Source organism: Oncorhynchus clarkii, chromosome 5, assembly GCF_045791955.1.
Source record: "Oncorhynchus clarkii lewisi isolate Uvic-CL-2024 chromosome 5, UVic_Ocla_1.0, whole genome shotgun sequence".
NCBI classification, from domain to species: Eukaryota; Metazoa; Chordata; class Actinopteri; order Salmoniformes; family Salmonidae; genus Oncorhynchus; species Oncorhynchus clarkii.
Window position 1 is genome coordinate 45294656 of NC_092151.1, and position 21593 is coordinate 45316248.

Below are 21593 nucleotides of genomic sequence, written 5' to 3' on the forward strand. Positions count from 1 at the left end.
ATGATCATATTGGATTAAATCAATGCTGCCCTCAGCCAACTGAGCTCCCAACTCAAAGTAATGGAAGGGCTCCATTGGCATGGCAACGGCAATCAAAACAGCTGCTATTATTTTTGGAACTATATGTACTGGACAAAAATATCAACACAACATGTAAAGTGTGTTTCATGGGCGGAAATAAAAGATGTATCTTAAATGTTGTTTACATCCCTGTTAGTGAGCATTTCTCTTTTGCCAAGATGATAATCCATCCACCTGACAGGTATGTCATGAAGCTGATCAAATAGCATGATCATTACACAGATGCACCCTGTGCTGGGGACAATAGGGCCACTCTAAAATGTGCAGTTTTGTCACACAACACAATGCCACAGATGTCTCAAGTTTTGAAGGAGCTTGCAATTGGCATGTTGACTGCAGGAATGTCCACCAGAGCTGTTGCCAGAGAATTGAATGTTAATTTCTCTACCATAAGCCGCCTCGACGTCGCTGTAAAGATTTTGGCAGTAGGTCCAACAGGACATCCGCAGACAACGTGTAACCACGCCAGCCCAGGACCTCCACATCCGACTTTTTCTCATCGTCTGAGACCAGCCACCTGGAAAGCTGATGAGACTGAGGTGTATTTCTGTGGGTAATAAAGACCTTTTGTGGGGAGAAACTCACACTGATTGGCTGGGCCTGGCCCAACCATGGCTGTGCCCTTCCCAAGTCGTGTTAAATCCATAGATTAGGGCCACAGATGATGTCATCTCTATTGCACTCTCCACTGCCCTTTCCCAGCTGGACAAAAGGAACACCTATGTAAGAAGGCTATTAATTGACTACAGCACAGCTTTCAACACCATAGTTCCCACAATAGTGGTGCCCACAAGAACCCTGGGACTAAACAATAGTGCCCACAAGTACCCTGGGACTAAACACCTCCCTCTGCAATTGGATCCTGGTCTTCATGACGGACTGCCCCCAGGTGGTAAGGGTAGGTAACAACACATCCACCATGCTGATCCTCAACACCGGGGCCCCTCAGGGGTGAGTGCTCAGTCCCCTCCTGTATTCCCTGTTCACTAATGACTGATGGCCAGGCACAACTCCAACACCATCATTATGGTTTGCCGATGACAGAGCAGTGGTAGGCCTGAACACCGACAACGATGAGACAGCCTATAGGGAGGAGGTCAGTGACCTGACCGTGTGGTGCCAGGACAACAACTTCTCCCTCAACGTGATCAAGACAAAGGAGATGATTGTGGACTACAGGAAAAGGAGGTTCGAGGACGCCCCTATTCTCATCGACGGGGTTGTATTGGAGCAGGTTGAGAGCTTCAAGTTACTTGGTGTCCACATCACCAACAAACTAACTAGGTCCAAGCACACCAAGACGGTCGTGAAGAGGGCACGACAAAACCTATTCCCCCTCAGGAGACTGAAAAGATTTGGCATGGGTCCTCAGATACTCAAAGTTATACAGCTGCACCATCCAGAGCATCCTGTCCTGACTTGTTGCATCACCGCCTAGTATAGCAACTGCTCGGCCTCCGACCGCAAGGCACTACAGAGGGTAGTTCGTACAGGCCTAGTACATCACTAGGGCCAAGCTTCCTGCCATCCAGGACCTCTATACCAGGCGGTGTCAGAGGAAGACCCTAAAAATTGTCAGACTCCAGCCACCCTAGTTATAGACTGTTCTCTCTGCTAACACACGACAAACGGTACCGGAGCGCCAAGTCTACGTCCTAAAGACTCCTTAACAGCTTCTACCCCCAAGCCATAAGACTCCTGAACAGCTAATCAAATATTTACCCAGACTATTTGCATCTCCCTCCCCTCTTTTACACTGCTGCTGCTGTTTTATTATCTATGCATAGTCACTTTAATAACTCCACCTACATGTACATATTACCTCAACTAATCAGTGCACCCCCTGTATATAGCCTCGTATCTATCTTTTCTTAACTGCATTGTTAGCTAAGGGCTTGTAAGTAAGCATTTCACTGTAAGGTCTACACCGGTTGTATTTGGCGCATGTGACAAATTAAGATTTGATTTAATGAATTTATTTAAATTGACTGATTTCCTTTATATGAACTGTAACTCAGTAACATCTTTGAAATTGTTGTATGTTGCGTTTAATATTTTTGTTGGGTATAATTATGATACGGCAGCATTATTATCGTTATGAAAGCAGGAAAATACATGTTTTCTGGTTGAGAAGACAGCAGCCTGTGACTCAGACTTTGCCTACCTCTCCGCTCCTGGCCAAGAGCCTTCCTTCAGAATCTCAGAATGAGGGGGATCGCCTAGCAACCAGGGTTCTAACTGTTAAGAGAGAGAAATGACTAATTTCTAGGCACTTAAAATATTGGAGTCCATTAGTGACCAAAGAAAAGTAATGATTATGGTAATTGTTCAATAATAAAGACTGTGACACTATGGTATTTAATGTTAATAGGAACTTTACAATACAAGTTATAATGCCTGATGGTGTCGTGATTTTGCTTTTAACTTGAATCTGATGACTGTTATTTTATCTAATCGACTAACTATGTTTAATTGTTACCCCATTTAGATTAATCCTGTAACAATTTACTCATTAAGAATTGGGGCACCATGATAGCGGTTCATTAAAGAGTTACCATCTCCCAAATTAAAGTCAAGGCTCATCATGGGTCTGAGCTAGTATTAGGATATCTTTCTGCGATATTGCACAGTGTTTCACCAGTCGGGTCAGTGGCAGGACTGACGCCGTTAGTTTCATAGTTAGGGGTTTCAGTCCCCCTCAAAGCGGAAAATATATCATCGGAAGCAGAGTCCACTCTGAACGTTGATGCTTTGTTTCATGAAGACGGCCGTGGTGCTTGCGGAAGTGTCTGAAGGACAAGGGGAAGTTAATCTTAGCTACAGTATGGCATGACTCCAAGAAGGAGTGAAGTTGCTCACTCACAGAGAATGCTCTATTCATGAAAAGAATAGTGACGAGATATCGTGATATCTGCTTGAGTCACATTCTGCACCAAGAGGTGTCGAAACGCCTGTTTCCCAAGGGGTCCTGTCCACAGATATTCTTTTGTGGATGACTGTGTTGCGGCCAGCGTCCGGAGGAGACCGTACAGTCAGTGGAGACGGCATGGCTACTTGTGACCACAATTGGTTGTTTTTCTAATCCATCAGTGGGACCAAATGATCCATTGAGTCTGCTCCGAGTAGCAGATGTTCAGTTTCGAGGCTGGTAACATACACAGGGTGAACAAGCGTTACGTCTTGGAAGTGTAGTTTCAGCATGGGTCGCATTGTGAGAGGTAAGGTAGTCTTGAGTGAAACATCAAGTTTAGTGTCGCATCATTCAGTTTTTTTTAACCAACGTTTAGCTGGGTTCACAGCCCTTTTTGAAATCATTGAACAGTGTTTGAGCGATATTGTCGAGCCTGAATCAATTAGCGCATCACAGCTTAAGCAGTCCTCCGACGACTGTTTTGAGGTATGGCCTCTGAGTTTTGTTTTCTGGTCATATTCTTCACAAAGTGGAGTGAGTGATCGCAACGGGGTGATGGGTCATTTGTGTTCATGGTGAAAACAAATCGATTTATCGGAGTTTGAGTGGAATTGGCTGTTGTCATGTGGGTTACCTTGTGCGTCACAACATTTCTATCGGAGTCTATAGTCAAAGCCCGTGGGCTTGTTTCCTGATTGAGTGGGCCCTGGATAGGGTTTCGAGTGAGAGCGGGGGTAATTTGATCGTTTACGTCCTCGCTAGTGGTGTTTAACTTCTTGTGACTCCAAACCCGTATCCGGGAGCGTAATCATAGCCTCAAGCTCATTACCATAACGCAATGTTTCCTATTCATGAAAATCGCAAATTAAATCAAATAAATATATTGAAACACAAGCTTAGCCTTTTGTTAACAACACTGTCATCTCAGATTTTCAAAATATGCTTTTCAACCAAAGCTACAGAAGCATTTGTGTAAGAGTATTGATAGCCTAGCATAGCATTAAGCCTAGCATTCAGCAGGCAACATTTTCACAAAAAACAAGAAAAGCATTCAAATAAAATAATTTACCTTTGAATAACTTCGGATGTTTTCAATGACGAGACTCTCAGTTAGATAGCAAATGTTCATTTTTTCCAAAAAGATTATTTGTGTAAGAGAAATAGCTCCGTTTTGTTCATCACGTTTGGCTAAGAGAAGAAAAACCAAAATGCAGTCACTTACAACGCCAAACTTTTTTCCAAATTAGCTCCATAATATCGACAAACATGGCAAACGTTGTTTAGAATCAATCCTCAAGGTGTTTTTCACAATTCTATTCGATGAAAAATCATTCCTGGCAGTCGGTTTTTCATCAGAGGCAAACGGAAAAATACTGCAGCTGGAGATTAGGCAATAATTGCGACGGAGGACACCAAGCGACCACCTGGTAGATGTAGTCTCTTATGGTCAATCTTCCAAATATGCCTACAAATACATCACAATGCTGCAGACACCTTGGGGAAAACGTGGAAAAGGTAAGCTGACTCCTAGCTCCTCCACATTCATCTAAGGAGTCATTGCCATGAGGCGGTTTCAAAAAATGCGGCACTTCCTGATTGTATTTTTATCTGGGTTTTTTCTGTAACATCAGTTCTGTGGCACTCACAGACAATATCTTTGCATTTTTGGAAACGTAAGAGTGTTTTCTTTCCAAAGCTGTCAATTATATGCATAGTCGAGCATCTTTTCGTGACAAAATATCTTGTTTAAAACGGGAACGTTTTTCATCCAAAAAATTAAAAGAGCGCCCCCTATATCGAAGAAGTTAATTTTGGCGGACCTGTTCTCCGGCAATTCCACGCCTAGTCATGGTGACTTATCATTAACCTCTTGCTAAAAAAAATGGTGCTTTTTTTTTACGTCTCTTAGCATATCTTCTAGAGCAGGTATTCCCAAACTGGGTGTCGGGGGTTCGCCAAATAGAAATGTGTACATTTATATTTTCCAATGGGGCTATACATTTGGGTGAGGTTATCTCTCCTGAGTAGCCTCATTTCACTGCCTAAAATAAAACCATCTAGTGTTCAGCGAAATAACAACACAATGTCAAATACAGGTAGCCTAGTCAAATAATTTACATTTAAACGTTACTCTAGGCCAGACATTTAGAAACAAAACATGACAATTTTGAAAAATAAGTGAGCGAGAATAAAGATGACTTTCGACTAGTAAGACATGTATAAAAGCAACAGATACCATTAATAAGAAGGGGCTAGACGCATCTTATATGGTGAGCTACCGAGTGTCAAGGACAAGCAAGCCCCATACTATTGTGGAGGATGTAATACTTCCTGCTGCCATGGATATGTCTGGGACAATGCTTGGGGAAAAGGCCAAAAAAACAATACAGACAATGTCTTCATCAAACAACACTGTTTCACGACGCGTCGGTGACATGGCAAGGGATGTTTTGAAACAATTACTGCTTTGCATACAAGCCAGTGAATTCTATGCGTTACAGCTGGATGAGTCAACAGACGTGGCTGGCCTGGCACAACTCCTGGTATGTGTCCGTTACGTTTATGGGGGGTCAATTAAGGAAGACATCCTCTTCTGCAAACTACTGGAAACCAGGACATGAGAGGATATTTTTAAAGTACTGGACAGCTTTGTGACATCAGATGGACCTTGGTGGTGAAGATGTGTTGGTATCTGTACTGATGGCGCAAAAGCCATGACAGGGAGACATATTGGAATGGTAACGCTCGTGCAAGAAGTTGCTCCCGACGCCACTTGGGTACACTGCAGCATCCACAGAGAGGCTCTTTCTGCCAAGGGAATGCCTGACAGCTTGAAACATCTTTTGGACACCACAGTGAAAATTGTTAACTTTGTTAAAGCAAGGCCCCTGAACTCTTGTGTATTTTCTGCATTATGCAATGATATGGGCAGCGACCATGTAACGCTTTTACAACACACAGACACCGCTGGTTATCAAGGGGCAAAGTATTGACACATTGTTTTGAATTGAGATACAGGCTTAGTTTTCTTTACTGACCATCATTTTCACTTGTCTGACCGCTTGCATGATGAATAGTTTCTCACACGGCTGGCCTATCTGGGTGATATTTTACAAAATCATCAAACACATTGATATGTTCTTAGCAGACAGAGGACGCATTGGATGGCTACCCGGACACAACGGAAACTAACAGGCTTTACCTGTTGAAGTGAATGTCTAATAGTTCGGGGGACCGGCCATCCCCCTAATGGCAGCAATTTTTTTTTCTTGGGATTTCACACTTCCCTTCCCGATCTGATATCCCCAGTACTCCACTTCGGCGTAGCCCAGCTTGCACTTGTGGGGGTTCACGGGCAGACCTGCATCCCTTAGCGCATCAACCACGGCCTGTAATTTACACAGATGTGACTCCCAATTGTCACTGTGTAATCCATTATGTAATCCAGATAAGCCACTGTGTACTCACTGTGCGGCCGCAGGACTCCATGAGTCGCTGGAATGTAGCTTGTGCCCCGTGGAGCCCGAAAGGCAGAACCCGGAAGTGGTATAGCCCCCCCCCCCCCCGAGGTGGAGAAAGCAGTCTTCTCCTGGGAGGCCGATGCCAGTGGCACCTGCCATCAGGTTCAAGGTGCCGATGTATCTCGCCATCCACAAGCGGTCGATCAGTTCGTCCACCTAAGGCATGGTAGGCATCAAACTTACTGACGTCGTTCAGGCCCCGGAAGTCATTACAGAAGCGGACGGTTCTGGCCGGTTTTGGAACCAACACTCCATAAAGGGGAGCCTGAGGTCTTCCTCGCACGGTGGCTTGCTTGCCGGAGTGGGGTCGTCTCCCTCCTCCGGGTCCAACTTGGGCCCAGTGGACACCTCTTGTGGCGGGGGTTGGGTTGCACAGGCCACCATATTTTTTTCCTTCTCTTCCTACCTCCCATGGTCGCCTCCCCAGGTCCCTCCTCCACAGTGCCTGGAAGACAGGGCAGTCTCGACCGAGGAGAATGGACACAGGTGGGTTAGGAACAGCTCCCACGTGCATCTGGCACTCCCCCTTTGGGGTGGTTATCCTCACGGGTACCGTTGGGTACCTCTTTGTGTCCCTGTGTACACAGGACACTGTCACCTCCTCGTCCCCCGGTTCCTCCTTCCCCTCTCGTGTGAGCCACTGCGGGTGGACCAGGGTCACCATGCTGCCGGAGTCTTGCAGAGCGCTGGTGTCGATGCCATCGATTCGTACCGGAACCATCAGAGGGGCCGTCTCGGAGTGCGCCCAACAGGAGGCGCCCAACGTCGCCTCACGTACCTCCCCTCTATTACCTCCCCCCGGGGTAGACCTCCTGGGATACCACTATATTTATATTTGCTTTTGTCATTAGTTTCCTGGTTCTCTGCTTCTGCTGTGCACTGCAGTACTGGACCAATGTCAATCTCTGCTGGCGGCCACACTTCAGGTCTAAACTGGAGAGAACCTTCACAAGGCCTACATCTGACAGTTTATTTTGGAGGGTGTTTGTTGCAATCTCTGCTGTTTTTTTTCTTCATATTGCATTGTGATCTAACATTCTAAGACCTTTTGGCATAATTTTGGATTATATCACTGCTGTGGTCAGCTTTCCATTTCGTGAGGGTTCACGAATTTGTGAGGGAATGGGGTTAACCTCTGATAGCTTGCTCACTATTATTAAATTTTGTAAAGTTTGGCTTTTGAGTCGTTGGAAGCTGCAAAAAAAATATTTGTTTATGAATTTATAGATATTAATGAAGTACTGTGGGAGTTGGACTTCAATGAATTTGCAAATGTAATTGATTTAGCAATATTAATGATTAATCATACTAGGCTACCAGGCTATCTGGGAACTAAACTTGAATTTACCTGAAAGCGTTGCTGTATCTAGGTTAAGGTGGACATTTTTTTTAAATGTCTCATTGGTTGGAACAAATTAATTTGTTCCTTATCTGAATATCAACCTGGTAGAAATGTTTGTTTGGCAATTTAAGTTCCTTGTTTATTTTACTATGCAAGTCAGTTGTTAAATCGAATGAGACAACAATGTCCTTTCAGAGATTGGTTGGATATTATGAAGTGTAACCCGTTGTTACAGATATGAGAAGATGTCACACTGGATTTATAATTTTTTTCCCCAAAAAAATTGTTGCAGATTCTTCACCACAAGGGGTCACTCACCCCTGAAAGCTGAACTCACATAGGATTCCATCTCCCAAGGTGGGGTTTCCGCTGTAAATAAAGGAGAATGGCTTCTCTCTTTGTTAGCCTCTAATGCAAAGATGGCCGTTCTTGTACAAGAATGTTCACTTCAAGCACAAAAAGGGTCCCCTTCAATTCGGGAACGGGGGTTTACTAACGACGTCTCACGTTCAACCCAATCGGCGTTTCTTGCTAGCAATGTTACCGGAATTCGCGGTAACATTAAGAAATATTTGCCACGTCTATTCTCGCTCGAGAGATGGAGAGATAATACTTTGCATTGATCAAACAAATATATTTTCTCAAATGTCCTTAATCGGCTGGCCCTTATGTCCTAGTTTTGGAAATGTAATAATTCACCCTACACACTCTGACCCTTTGTCAGGTATACAACACCGGAGTCCATCTTTCCCTGCTATCTGGGTTGAAAGCAAACACACACTCAACGACAATCCTGCCCACTGCTCTTTGGTGTATAATTTCATTATGCCACACAATTCATGTAGACTGAATTCAATGGTGGGGCCCAATTTTGTTTTCGATTCCTTGCACGTGGCTCCAATATGTTGTCACTTTACTTTAACATTAATTTGACTGTTATTTATCTAACTAACTATGTCTAACTATGTTGATTGTTACCAAACTTAAGTTAATCATATAACAATGAACTAATTAGGAATTGGGGCACCACGAGAGCAGTTGTTTAGCGGTACCATATCCCAAATTAAACTCTAAAGGTCTTTACTTATTACATCTATAAACAGTCAACTTATTAATCATAACTGTGTATCGTATCATCATTCTGAACAGTTGTAACCTCCTTGCATCTGCAAAAACGCAAGCCTTACTTATGATTCAGTACTACATAAATTGGTTTAATTATTTATTTTCTAGCCAACTAAATGTTAACACAGGATAAACATACACACTTAATACATTAAACAGCTCCCTAGTGAAATGACAACAATATGGCTGCTTGTTATAAAAGACATAGAGGGACAAAGACCCTTAACGTTAGTACATTTTAGAAACTACTCTCACTTATACTTTGCACACGAACCGCCGCCTGCTTGGAGTAAGAAAACATGAATGTATTTATGTGAAAATGCCTTGGTTTACTGTGTATCTCTCCGAACCAGACGCCTTGGAAAGGGGGTTGGGCTTTTTCGCTGCGCGCTTGTAAGGCTCGTATTGTTCAAAAGGGGTTTCTCTGTTTTTCTCCTCTGCAGTCATCCGGTAACCTGTGACTTGTTGTGTAGTCCTAAACAGAAATAGTTTATTCTACTTCCATTCACTCTTGAAGATGCTTATTTGAAGATAGGCTAGCCAGCCGTGTCGATGGTTCCCAGTGGGGGTGATGAGAGTAGCGGAATACAATGGTTTGAAAAGAGTAGTAAAATGGTCACACTTATGACAGCTATTCAGCCGTACCAGTGATTGTCCGGAAGGTGACTCAAAATCATGCCCCTCTCTTAACAAAAACACTTTAATAATTTTTCATATTTCATGTGCAAAGATTCGGCTGGAAACTTTGTATGTGTAGTGTGTATACTTTCCAAGTTACAGTATTTCCTTTATAACATTTTTAATGACATCACAAAATAACACACCATATGACATTGGTGTTCTTTAGATCGCCTCTGACAATTCCCCACATTCTATGTTTGAAGACGTCGGTGTCCGCGACGTGGCTGGTTTTCCCTTTGTAGTCCGCGATTGTCTGTAGACCCTGCCACATATGTCTCAGACACGTGGGCAATTTTTTATAACTTTGGCAAAGCGTCAAGTCTCTAAAATGTAGTGTTCGTAACATATTGTCGTTTTGGGAACCGACAAAATGTATTGATGTTTATCCTAGAGAATTTGCTTTGTCTGCCTAGTTTCACCTAGCTCCATCCTCCTTCCTCCTCCATCCTACTTCCTACTCTGACTACCATATTTGGTGGTGAGAAAATGTTGTAGCCCCCGTGACGTGTCTGGTTTACCCCTTCTGTCTGTGTTATTAGTGTGTGAAGGCTAATTGCAATGCTAATAGATGGTGTCACTGTTTCTCTAGGTTCTGACGGAGCAGGGCTGCGTGTTCCAGGAGAGACATGGTTGGGAGAGACCAGGATGGTTCAACCAGGACGGCGCTGCTCCAGTAAGAAACACGCATCTGAGCGGTTGCTGGTCTGAGATCCTTCATCTGTCTTCTGCTGTTGTGCCCTTGGGCAATGCACCTAAGCCCTAGAAACGGTTCCAGGGGACACCTGTCACAATGGATGATAATGAATTGTTGTTCTTGAAAAGATTTGAAAGCAAGTTCATACCATCTGATAACATCGGGTCAGGTGGTTCGTACAGAGAGGAGATAAAGTAAAGTTTCTGACCATTGACCTAATGTTTGTGGTTGTAGGTTCTGGACTATGATTGGTACGGGGCTTATGATATTAGCAAGAACCAGAACTACAAATACAACGAGCTGCTTGGCAAGGAGTACACGTTTGACTACCCTCCACATCACCACATGGTAAGCATCTGTTGGTACTCTCAACTTCTACCCGGTGCAACCATAGGATGGGACTCCCCCTCTGAATCTGGTTCCTTTCAAGGTTTATTCCTTCTAGTCTTTTTTCCCCCCTTGCCACTGTGCTGGCAGTTGCTTTTTGCGGTCTTGGTTGGGTTACTGTAAAGCACTTAGTGACCAAATGTTGCTTCATGAATTAATTTGATAGATTTTTAGGCCGAAATTTCAGTCCTTACAGGTATGTGTATTTGTTTTTCAGATAAAAAATGAGTGTCTGACGTGCAGACATGGAGTCTCGGTGTTTAACATGTCCTACTTTGGAAAGTTTTACCTCACCGGGCCAGATGCTAAGAAGGCTGCCGATTGGCTATTCTCCGCAGATGTCAACAAAATCCCAGGTGAGTCTTCGTGCACGACTACCACAGAATGTTTGCATTCACAAAAATGTGTGCACACACACACACACACACACACTCACACACACTGCTGGCCCCTGAATAATGGAGCCCAGCAGTACCCAGTGAGGCAGGAGAAGAGATGCAGGACTGTTTAAATTACAGATGAGTTTTGAGGTACAGTCCAATCCATCTGTCCCCACACACATCCTCTGGCCCATGCTGCATGTGAACACTGGAACATTGTGGCTTTGATCTCACTTAGTCATAGTGAGAGGTCTTAGCTAACCTTCATGCAGCCACATGGCCAGGCCATGACCCCGTGTCTAACACGAGGGTATTCTTCATCCATAGGGCCTTGGAACTTCTCCTGACTAGGAAAAATGGCTATACATTAAATAATGTTATAGGTCAGGTGACAATGGTCAGGTCCTTCTAATAAGTCAATCAATGACATGTGTACATAGCCCTTATTCGAGCAAACATTTGTCACAAAATGCTTCACAGTACTCATCACACCTCCCTTCTGCTGTATGTGTGTGTCCTCCAATGAGCTGGTTTGATTGACAGCTGGATCCTTGTGTTGCAGGCTCTACTGTGTACACCTGTATGCTGAACAAGAGAGGAGGATCTGAGGCTGATCTCACAGTCAGCCGGCTCGAGGCTGGCGCTGCCAACCTGCCCTTGGCTCCAGAGGCCAACGGTAAAGAGGAGAGTGGGATGGGGATTTCGTTCATTTCGATATTAATTTATTATGTATTCGACAGGGACATTGCACATGTATCATTAATCATCATCTGTGACTTAACACCTGTGACTTAATCTCAGGAAAAATATACCACTTAGTAGAGTGTGTGTGTGTGATCCCAGCGGAAATGGAACCCACGACGTTGGCATTGCCAGTGCTACTCTCTCACCAACTGAACCTCACCGGACCTATTCACATCTTGTGACTGAACCTTTTAGAGTGGACGTTCTCTGTAGTGAAGCCCTTGTAGAATATTTAAGTAACATGGCGATCCTACAGTAGATCGCTTGTAAATAGCAGTGGTCAGAGACGCCGTGGCCCAAAATCTGTTTTGCGTACTACTTGCTAAAATGACATACTGCCCAGTCAAAGCTCTTCTCTGTCCTGGCACCCAAATGGTGGAACTGGCTTCCCCCTGAACCTAGGACAGAATGATCCCTGCCCATCTTCCGACTATCTTAAATAATCACACGGCACCTCCTCTTCTCCCCTCCCCCAGGGGGAGACCGCACTCTCACAGACATACTGTGCGAAGAGAACATGTTCTATTTCAGCTTTTACCTCGTTTGGGGAGGTATTGTCTGGGATGGGGGGAGGGGGTGGGGGGGCAGGTTGAATTGTTCAGTTCTAATGTTGTCATTCTGTCTTTTTTAGTTTTTTTTCCTGTTTTTTTTCTGTACTTTTTCCAAACATTTACCACCGTACATTATTACTCTGAGACAAGTTATTCTGGGGGTTTTGGGCGCTCATTGCTTTTCCATTCTATGCTCTAATGACAGGGTTGAATAACGGGAATGCCCAGAGGGGCCGAAATAATACGATCAAGTACATTTCTTGGAATACCAAAGGGGTTAACAACCCGGTGAAGCGTAAGAGGGTGTTGACACACTTAAAGGGTTTGAATGCAAATATTGCATTTCTACAAGAGACTCACTTGAGGACTGGTGAGCATTTTAGGATGCGTAAGGACTGGGTTGGTCAAGTGTTCCACTCGAACTTTCATAGTAAATCAAGAGGTGCTGCTATTCTGGTTGATGAAGCTACTCCCTTTGTAGCTTCTGAGGTTATTGCTAATCCTAAGGGACGATACAGTCATAGTAACCGGTGAACGGTTTTCTACCCCTCTTGTTTTGGCTAGTGTTTATGCTCCCAATTGGGATGACACAAGTTTAATTTCTTCCTTTCTGTCTGCTATTCCCAATTTAGATTCTCATTTGTTGATTTTAGGGGAGGATTTCAACTGTAAAATCTCCCCAGTTCTTGACAAATCCTCACAAACAAATACAGGCCCATCTAAATGTGCCCTACTTATTCAATCCTTTCTTCAGAAATATGCTATGTTTGAGGCCTGGCGTTTCCTACATCCTACAGATAGACAGTATTCCTTTTATTCTCATGTTCATCAAACATACTCCCGGATTGATTACTTCTTTTTGGACAAAAAATGTCTGCCTAACCTTCGGCAGTGTACTTACGAGAGTTGTTATCTCTGACCATTCACCATTAGTGCTTGAACTAGAGTTTCCCCAGCGACCTCCATAGGTGTTATCATTGGCGTCTCAACCCCATTTTACTCTCAGATAAGGAGTTTGTCAATTTCATTTCATCTGAAATTACCTTATTCCTAGAAACTAATTCAACACCAGGTATGTCCTGCTCTACCAAATGGGAGTCTCTCAAAGCATACCTACGTGGCCAAATTATTTATTTTACAGCCAACCAAAACAGAGTTCGCTCCCAGCGACTTCGGGACCTGAGCGAGTCCATAGCCACATTGGATGAGAAGTATGAATTTACGCTTGAGGAGATTGCAACAGCAGTGTCCGCAATGAAAAGTGGTAAATCACCGGGTCCGGACGGTTTTCCAACCGAATTTTACAGGACGTTTTCTGGTCTGCTTTGCCCATTCTTGTCTCGACTATTTGCAGAGTGCCTCAATACTTCAAAGCTACCGCCTAGTCTTTACCAGGCTTCAATTTCATTACTACTAAAGAAAAACAAAGACCCCCTGGAATGTGGATCCTATCGCCCAATCTCGCTTTTAAACTGTTAAACCGTATGGAAGGCTTGCTGCATCAATTAATACACTCTGACCAGACTGGCTTTGTGAGAAATAGGCATTTATTTTTCAATATTAGGCGCCATATGAATATACTGTACACCCCAGCGTCGGAGGACCCGGAGGTGGTGGTCTCACTTGATGCCGAAAAAGCGTTTGACCGCGTTGAGTGGGATTACCTAACAGCTGCCCTTTATAGATTTGGCTTTGGCCCCAAATTCATTGCGTGGATAAAGATTCTTTATTTTTCCCCCATGGCTTCGGTACGGACTAATAACTTGTCTTCTGACTATTTTCCCTTGCACCGCGGATCCAGACAGGGTTGCCCACTCTCCCCCTTGTTGTTTGCTTTGGCAATCGAGCCTCTTGCCATTGCACTACGCTCTAATGATGCCATTCAAGGCATAATCAGGGCGTGCTGGGAGCAGAAAGTCTCGCTATATGCTGACGACCTCCTTTTGTTTATCTCCAACCCCGATACCTCATTGCCACGTGCCCTATCTGTTCTTAAAAAGTTTGGATCAATCTCAGGGTACAAGCTGAATCTAGGCAAGAGGGAGCTTTTTCCGGTAAACAAGGCTGCTTTAAAGTGCTCTTTCACAAGTTCTCAGTTTAGGATTGTCCGGGATCAATTCACTTACTTGGGAGTAAAAGTGACAAGGAAATATTCAAATTTATTTCAGGAAAACTTTGTTGCTCTAGCAGACAGATTGTTTCAATCTTTTACTTTTTGGAATTCGCTACCCCTTTCTCTTATCGGAAGGATTAATGTCATTAAAATGAATGTGTTGCCCAAATTTTTATATTTATTTCAATATTTACCCATTTTTATTCCAAAATCTTTTTTTATTTCACTGGATCAAACATTCATGCATTTTATTTGGGATGGCAAGGTACCACGGATTGGTAGAAAACATTTACAGAAGCCTAGGTCATTGGGGGGTTTAGCTCTACCAAATTTTCAGACATACTACTGGGCTGCAAATTTCAGAGCCGTTCTGTACTGGCTGCAGACTGATCCTACTGGCCCTAGACCACTCTGGGTCCAGATGGAGTCTGAATCGTGTAAACCTGCAGCACTTTCCTCTGTGCTGTGCTCGTCTCTCCCAGTGTCCCTAGGCAAAAGGTGTGCCAACCCAATTGTAAAGCAGTCTCTTAAAATTTGGAATCAGTTCCGTTTAGCCTTTAGCCTCCGAGGCTTTTCTCTATCAGGCCCAATCAATCAGAACATTTTATTTCCTCCATCTTTGAATGATGGGGCTTTTGGCATTTGGCACTCACTAGGCCTTTCCTCGCTTGCCCAATTATTCTTTGATGATACATTTGCCTCTTTTTCTCTCAGTTGCAGGAAAAGTTCAATCTCCCCCAATCCCACTTTTTCCGCTATCTCCAGACTAGAAACTTTGTCAGGGCTAACACACCTGGATTTCCCAATAGGCCTGCGAATTCAGCTATAGAGAGCATCTTGGAGCTGAACAAGCTTCCTAGGGGCACAATTTCAGATGTATATGCAATCATTCATGACTTACAGAACCCTTCTTTGGTGCCTTTAAAGACTCGATGGGAAAAGGATTTGGGGGAGGAACTTGGGGAAGACGCCTGGGAATCTGTGCTGCACAGGGTGCACTCGTCCTCTTTTAGCACTAGACACAGCCTCATTCAATTCAAGGTGGTTCACCGTATCCACTGGTCGGGGGCCAAACTTGGAAGAATATTCTCTGATTTTGATCCTACCTGTGTCAGATGTAAGGTGGAACCAGCCACACTGTTGCATATGTTTTGGGGCTGTCATAAACTGCCAGGTTTCTGGGAATAATATTTAAATGTTTCTCTGATATATATGACACTGTTATAGATCCGTCTCCCCTTACAGCCCTTTTTGGAGTACTGCCCATGGGTACCCCCCCTATCAAGAATCCAGTCGGACACTGTTGCTTATACAACTCTTTTAGCTAGACGGCTAATACTACAGAACTGGAAGATGGCAGCTCCCCCATCTTATAAATATTGGGTGAGGGATGTGCTGTGCTCTCTGAAACTAGAAAAAATTAAATTCAATTCACGTGGGAACCCCAAACTGTTTGATGAGGCTTGGGCTCCATTCCGGTCTTACTTTAAACAGTCCATCCTCTGATGGCATTCCAATTAATACTAAAATAAGTTTGTGACTTAAGGGTTGGAGGAGCTTCTCTCTGTGTTTTTGCTGGGGGGGGGCATTAAGGTCCATGTGCTTATTGATTGTGGTCCGCAGATGCCTTGTTCATCTTGCCCAGGCAGAGACTGAAGTGTGAGCTTGTTGTTCCCAGTTATTTTTACATTTTGTTCACGCCTACATGAATAATAATTTTATTTTTTTATTTTAAAGCATTGTAAACTTTTTTTTTGTCCAGTGGATGGTCGGTCTGTGGCCATGACTCTCTGTGAGTGGTTGCATTTCTCCACCCTTATCCCTTGACTGTTTACAGGAACAATGGTGAGGTGTTTGCTCTGTCCCTGTACTATAGATTGCCCTTTAACCTCTGTAGCCTTCTGCCTGGTGTGTTTAACTTGTCTAAAGTATGGTATCTTTAAAGCAATTTTTTTTTTTTTTTTTTCTAGTTGAATATATTATTTATATTGCTTTGTCTTGTCTGTGTGTGTGTATGTTCAAAACTTAATAAACAGAGTTAAAAAAATAAATAATAATACAAATGAAAAACTAAGAACTAACACTCTCAGTTGACCTTTCCACCATACTAGCACCGACTTTGCTGATTAGTACAGTTTTCCTCAATAATGTAGCTAGGATACCGTATGTGGTTGTCCCATCTAGCTATCTAAAGATGAATGCACAAACTGTAAGTTGCTCTGCATAAGAGCATCTGCTGAATGGCTAAATGTCTACTACCAATATTGAATTTTAAGTCTGATATTGAATGAAAATGTATGAATAAAATAGACCACATTGAGAATTCAAGAAATCTGATTTGTAGTATGACTAAAGACTTGCTAAATTGCCTAATTTCAGTATTTTGATATGTTCCTCCGTGCACCTTCTGTGACTTTTAACCCACTTAACTCCGACATTTCTCCCAGGTTTTCACCATCATTGTAAAGCCCTAGTTATTTTGTTGCTTTTACAGTCATCTCTGAATATGTATTATTTATTTCAGGTCATTTAGGGTCAACCCTGTTAAGTGAACGGAACTCTCATTTTAATATGGTGAAACTATTCCTTTTCAAAATCAACATTGAACATCTAATAGTTCAATCATTGTGAAAAAGCAGGTGAGCTGGTCTTTATGGTCATTTTCTGTTGTTTTTTTTTGTGGTGGAAAACTGAGCTGATTGAGCATTACATGTCAACCCTGTTACCCATAGATAAACAGAAATGTTTTGAAAATTACATTTTATTTGAGTGATGTTGGATCGGGTTCAATCTGGAGTTTGGCTGGGCCACTCAAGGACATTCAGAGGCTTGTCCTGAAGCCACTCCTGCGTTATCTTGGCTATGTGCATAGGGTCGTGGTCCTGTTGGAAGGTAAACCTTCGCCCCAGTCTGCGGTCCTGAGCGCTCTGGAGGAGGTTTTCATCAAGGATCTCTCTGTTCTTTGCGCCGTTCATCTTTCCCTCGATCCTGACTAGTCTCCTAGTCCCTGGCGCTGAAAAACATCCCCACAGCATGATGCTGCCACCAGAAATTCCAGAAATTAACTTTTAACAAGGCACACCTGTTAATTGAAATGCATTCCAGGTGACTGACTACCTTATGAAGCTGGTTGAGAGAATGCCAAAAGTGTGCAAAGCTGTCATCAAGGCAAAGGGTGGCTACTTTGTAGAATCTAAAATCTATATTGATTTAACACTTTTTTTTGGTTACTACATGATTCCATATGTGTTATTTCATAGTTTTGATGTCTTCACTATTATTCTACAATGTAGAACACAGTACAAATAAAGAAAACCCCTTGAATAAGTAGGTGGGCCCAAACTTTTGGCTGGTACTAAATATACTATTTTTTTTTTTTTTTTTTTTATCTCTGGAGATGGGGAAAATGTGTGTTTTATGAAGCTGAACATGTGCTCTCTCTTACAGAATGTGAAATGTAAAGTTATTTTTGATCAAGTTGCACTCATCAAAAGGCACTGAATGGATGGAACATCTCATGTACACAGGAAATGCAACACAGGAAAATATTATCAGTGCAAAGTGCTCATGAATGATTTCTCCTGTAAACAAGCAGCTTGCTCACAAAGTCAACTTCTGAAGCAAAATTGAAGTCATTCGTGGACTCGTATGAAAGTGGAAGGGAAAACACATTGAAGTCTGAGAGCTTCTCTGACGGGTGGTTTGCCTGATCAATGCCCTCCAATGTGGAAATGTGACTCCATATCCACTGGTGTGTGTGTGTGTGTGTGTGTGTGTGCGCGCCTGCACTGTCTGTATGTGGGTACTCACTTTTCTCACTTTTTGTGTCTACTGTACAGTATAGATGAGTAAACAGTTATGTCTCATTCTTTCTGTCTGGAATCTCGCCCTCTACCAGGTGATGCATACTACCTGGCCATCGGTGGAGGTGTAGCAGAACACAACTGGAACCACATCAAGACTGTTCTCCAGGATGAGGGTCTCAACTGCCAGCTGACTGACTACTCTGAAGACATGGGCATGATCAGCATCCAGGGGCCCAAGAGGTGAGTGTGAACCCCCCCCCCCCCCCAAGAGGTGAACTTGTTTATTGGTGCATCTCAAAGGGAACCACACAGGGTGGCAGGAGCATAGGTTTGGGGGAGACAATGACAGAGGTGAGCAGAGTGGTTATGCCCATTTTGAAACTGACCCCTGTAACATCTCATTTCAAAATCATGGGCATTAATATGGAGTTGGTCCCCCTTTGTGGCTATAATAGCCTCCACTCTTCTGGGAAGGCTTTCCACTAGATGTTGGAAAATGACTGCGGGGACTTGCTTCCATTCAGCCACGAGCATTAGTGAGGTTGGGCACGGCTGTTGGGCGATTAGGCCTGGCTCGCAGTCGGCGTTCCAATTAATCTCAAAGGTGTTCGATAGGTTTGAGTTCAGGGCTCTGTGCATGCCAGTCATGTTCTTCCATACTGATCTCGACAAACCATTGAATGTCATTGTATGATGTAGCATTACGATATCCCTTCAATGGAAATAAGGGGACTAGCCCAAACCATGAAAAACAGCCCCAGACCCATTATTCCTCCTCCACCAAACTTTACAGTTGACACTACACATTTCGGGCAGGTAGTGTTCTCCTGGCATCCACCAAATCCAGATTTATCCGTTGGACTGCCGAATGGTGATGAATCACTCCAGCCGACGCTTGGCGATCTTAGGCTTGTGTGCGCCTGCTTGGCGTTGCAATGGTCTCTGACGTCAACCGCAGCAAGGAATGTCATCATACACAGACATCTTGCCTCAGGAAAGGGCCTGTTATTTCCAAGTCAAACCTACACTCAGGAAAGGGCCTCTCCTTGTGATGGAACACTAGTCTGTAACTGTATTCAGTAACTGTTAGAGCCATGAGGAAAATATTCAACAGTCATAAAATCTTGACCATAGTACTCATTGTGGTCTGATTTCATGCCACTTGAGCATACCACGCCTTGCTGATGCTAAGTTATATGAAACCATTGACATTGGAAATGCAACGTTCGTTTTTTCTCTCTCACTGCACAGAAATTTAATCAACCCTACAGTTCCCTTACTGCATCTAGTATGGGCAAATTGTGTGTGTGGCAGCTACATTGCCATCCCCCTGGGTTTATCAGTATTAAAAACGGTAAATGATTCCCTGAATGCTTACGAAACGAAATGGCAAATAACCCTGCTCAATAAAGACTCACTCATTTATCATGTCTTCAGTTTCTGAGATGAGGCTCTCACTTCTGCTCAGAGTAAGCCACGAGTCATCAGCACAACCACTACATACACACAGTTACGTGCACACACACAGTTACACACACACACACACACACACACACACACACACACACACACACACACACACACACACAGTTACACACACACACACACACACACACAGTTACACACACACACACACACACAGTTTCACACACACACACACACACACACAAGCAGTTACACACACACACACAAGCAGTTACACACACACACACACACAAGCAGTTACACACACACACACACAAGCTGTTACACACACACACACACACAAGCAGTTACACACACACACACACACACACACACAAGCAGTTACACACACACACACACACACACGCAGTTACACACACACACACACACAAGCAGTTACACACACACACACTGCCATCCCCCTGGGTTTATCAGTATTAAAAATGGTAAATGATTCCCTGAATGCTTACGAAACGGAATGGCAAATAACCCTGCTCAATAAAGACTCCCTCATTTCTCATATGTCTTCAGTTTCTGAGATGAGGCTCTCACTTCTGCTTAGAGTAAGCCATGAGTCATCAGCACAACCACTACATACACACAGTTACACACACACACACAGTTACACACAGTTACACACACACACACACAGTTACACAGTTACACACACAATTACACACACACACACACAATTACACACACACACACACACAATTACACACACGCACACACAGTTACAGTTACAGTTACACGCACACTTACACACACGCACACACAGTTACAGTTACACGCACAATTACACACACACAGTTACACACACACACGCACACACAGTTACGCACACACGCACACACAGTTACGCACACAGTTACACACACACACGCACACACACAGTTACGCACACAGTTACACACACACACGCACACACAGTTACGCGCACACAGTCACACACACACAGTCACACACACTATTACGCACACACACACAGTTACGCACACACACGCACACACAGCTACACACGCACACACACACACAGTTACACACACACGCACACACAGTTACGCACACACAGTTACGCACACAGAAACACAGTTACGCACACAGTTACGCACACGCACACAGTTACGCACACAGTTACGCACACGCACACAGTTACGCACACGCACAGTTACACACACACACAGTTACACGCACACAGTTACACGCACACAGTTACACGCACACAGTTACACGCACACAGTTACACGCACGCACGCACACAGTTACACGCACACACACAGCTACACGCACGCACACACACAGCTACACGCACGCACACACACAGCTACACACACGCACACACACAGCTACACACACGCACACACACAGCTACGCACACACACAGCTACGCACACACACAGCTACACACACACACACAGCTACACACACACACAGCTACACACACACACAGCTACACACACACGAACACAGTTACACACACAGTTACGAACACAGTTATACACACACAGTTACACAAACACACACACACGCACACACAGTTACGCACCACAGTTACACACACACACACACACACACACACGTGCAATTACACACACTCACACACAGTTACGCACACACACAGTTACGCACACACACAGACACACACACGCACACACACACACACACACACACACACAGTTACACACACACAAACACACACAGTTACACACACGCACACACACACACACACAGTTACACACACACACAGCTACACACACACGAACACAGTTACACACACACACAGCTACACACAC

At 43.9% G+C, this 21593-nt stretch overlaps 1 protein-coding gene across 1 annotated transcript in view; it reads left to right on the forward strand.

Moving 5' to 3' along the window:
* The window catches only part of LOC139408909 (sarcosine dehydrogenase), a 124975-nt gene that overhangs the window by 68219 nt on the left and 35163 nt on the right, over positions 1–21593 (forward strand). Inside the window, exons 13-17 of the mRNA XM_071153359.1 lie at positions 10251–10334; positions 10590–10703; positions 10960–11098; positions 11685–11798; positions 18429–18576. Of these exons, the coding sequence (XP_071009460.1) occupies positions 10251–10334; positions 10590–10703; positions 10960–11098; positions 11685–11798; positions 18429–18576 (599 nt within the window). The remainder of the gene's footprint in view (positions 1–10250; positions 10335–10589; positions 10704–10959; positions 11099–11684; positions 11799–18428; positions 18577–21593) is intronic.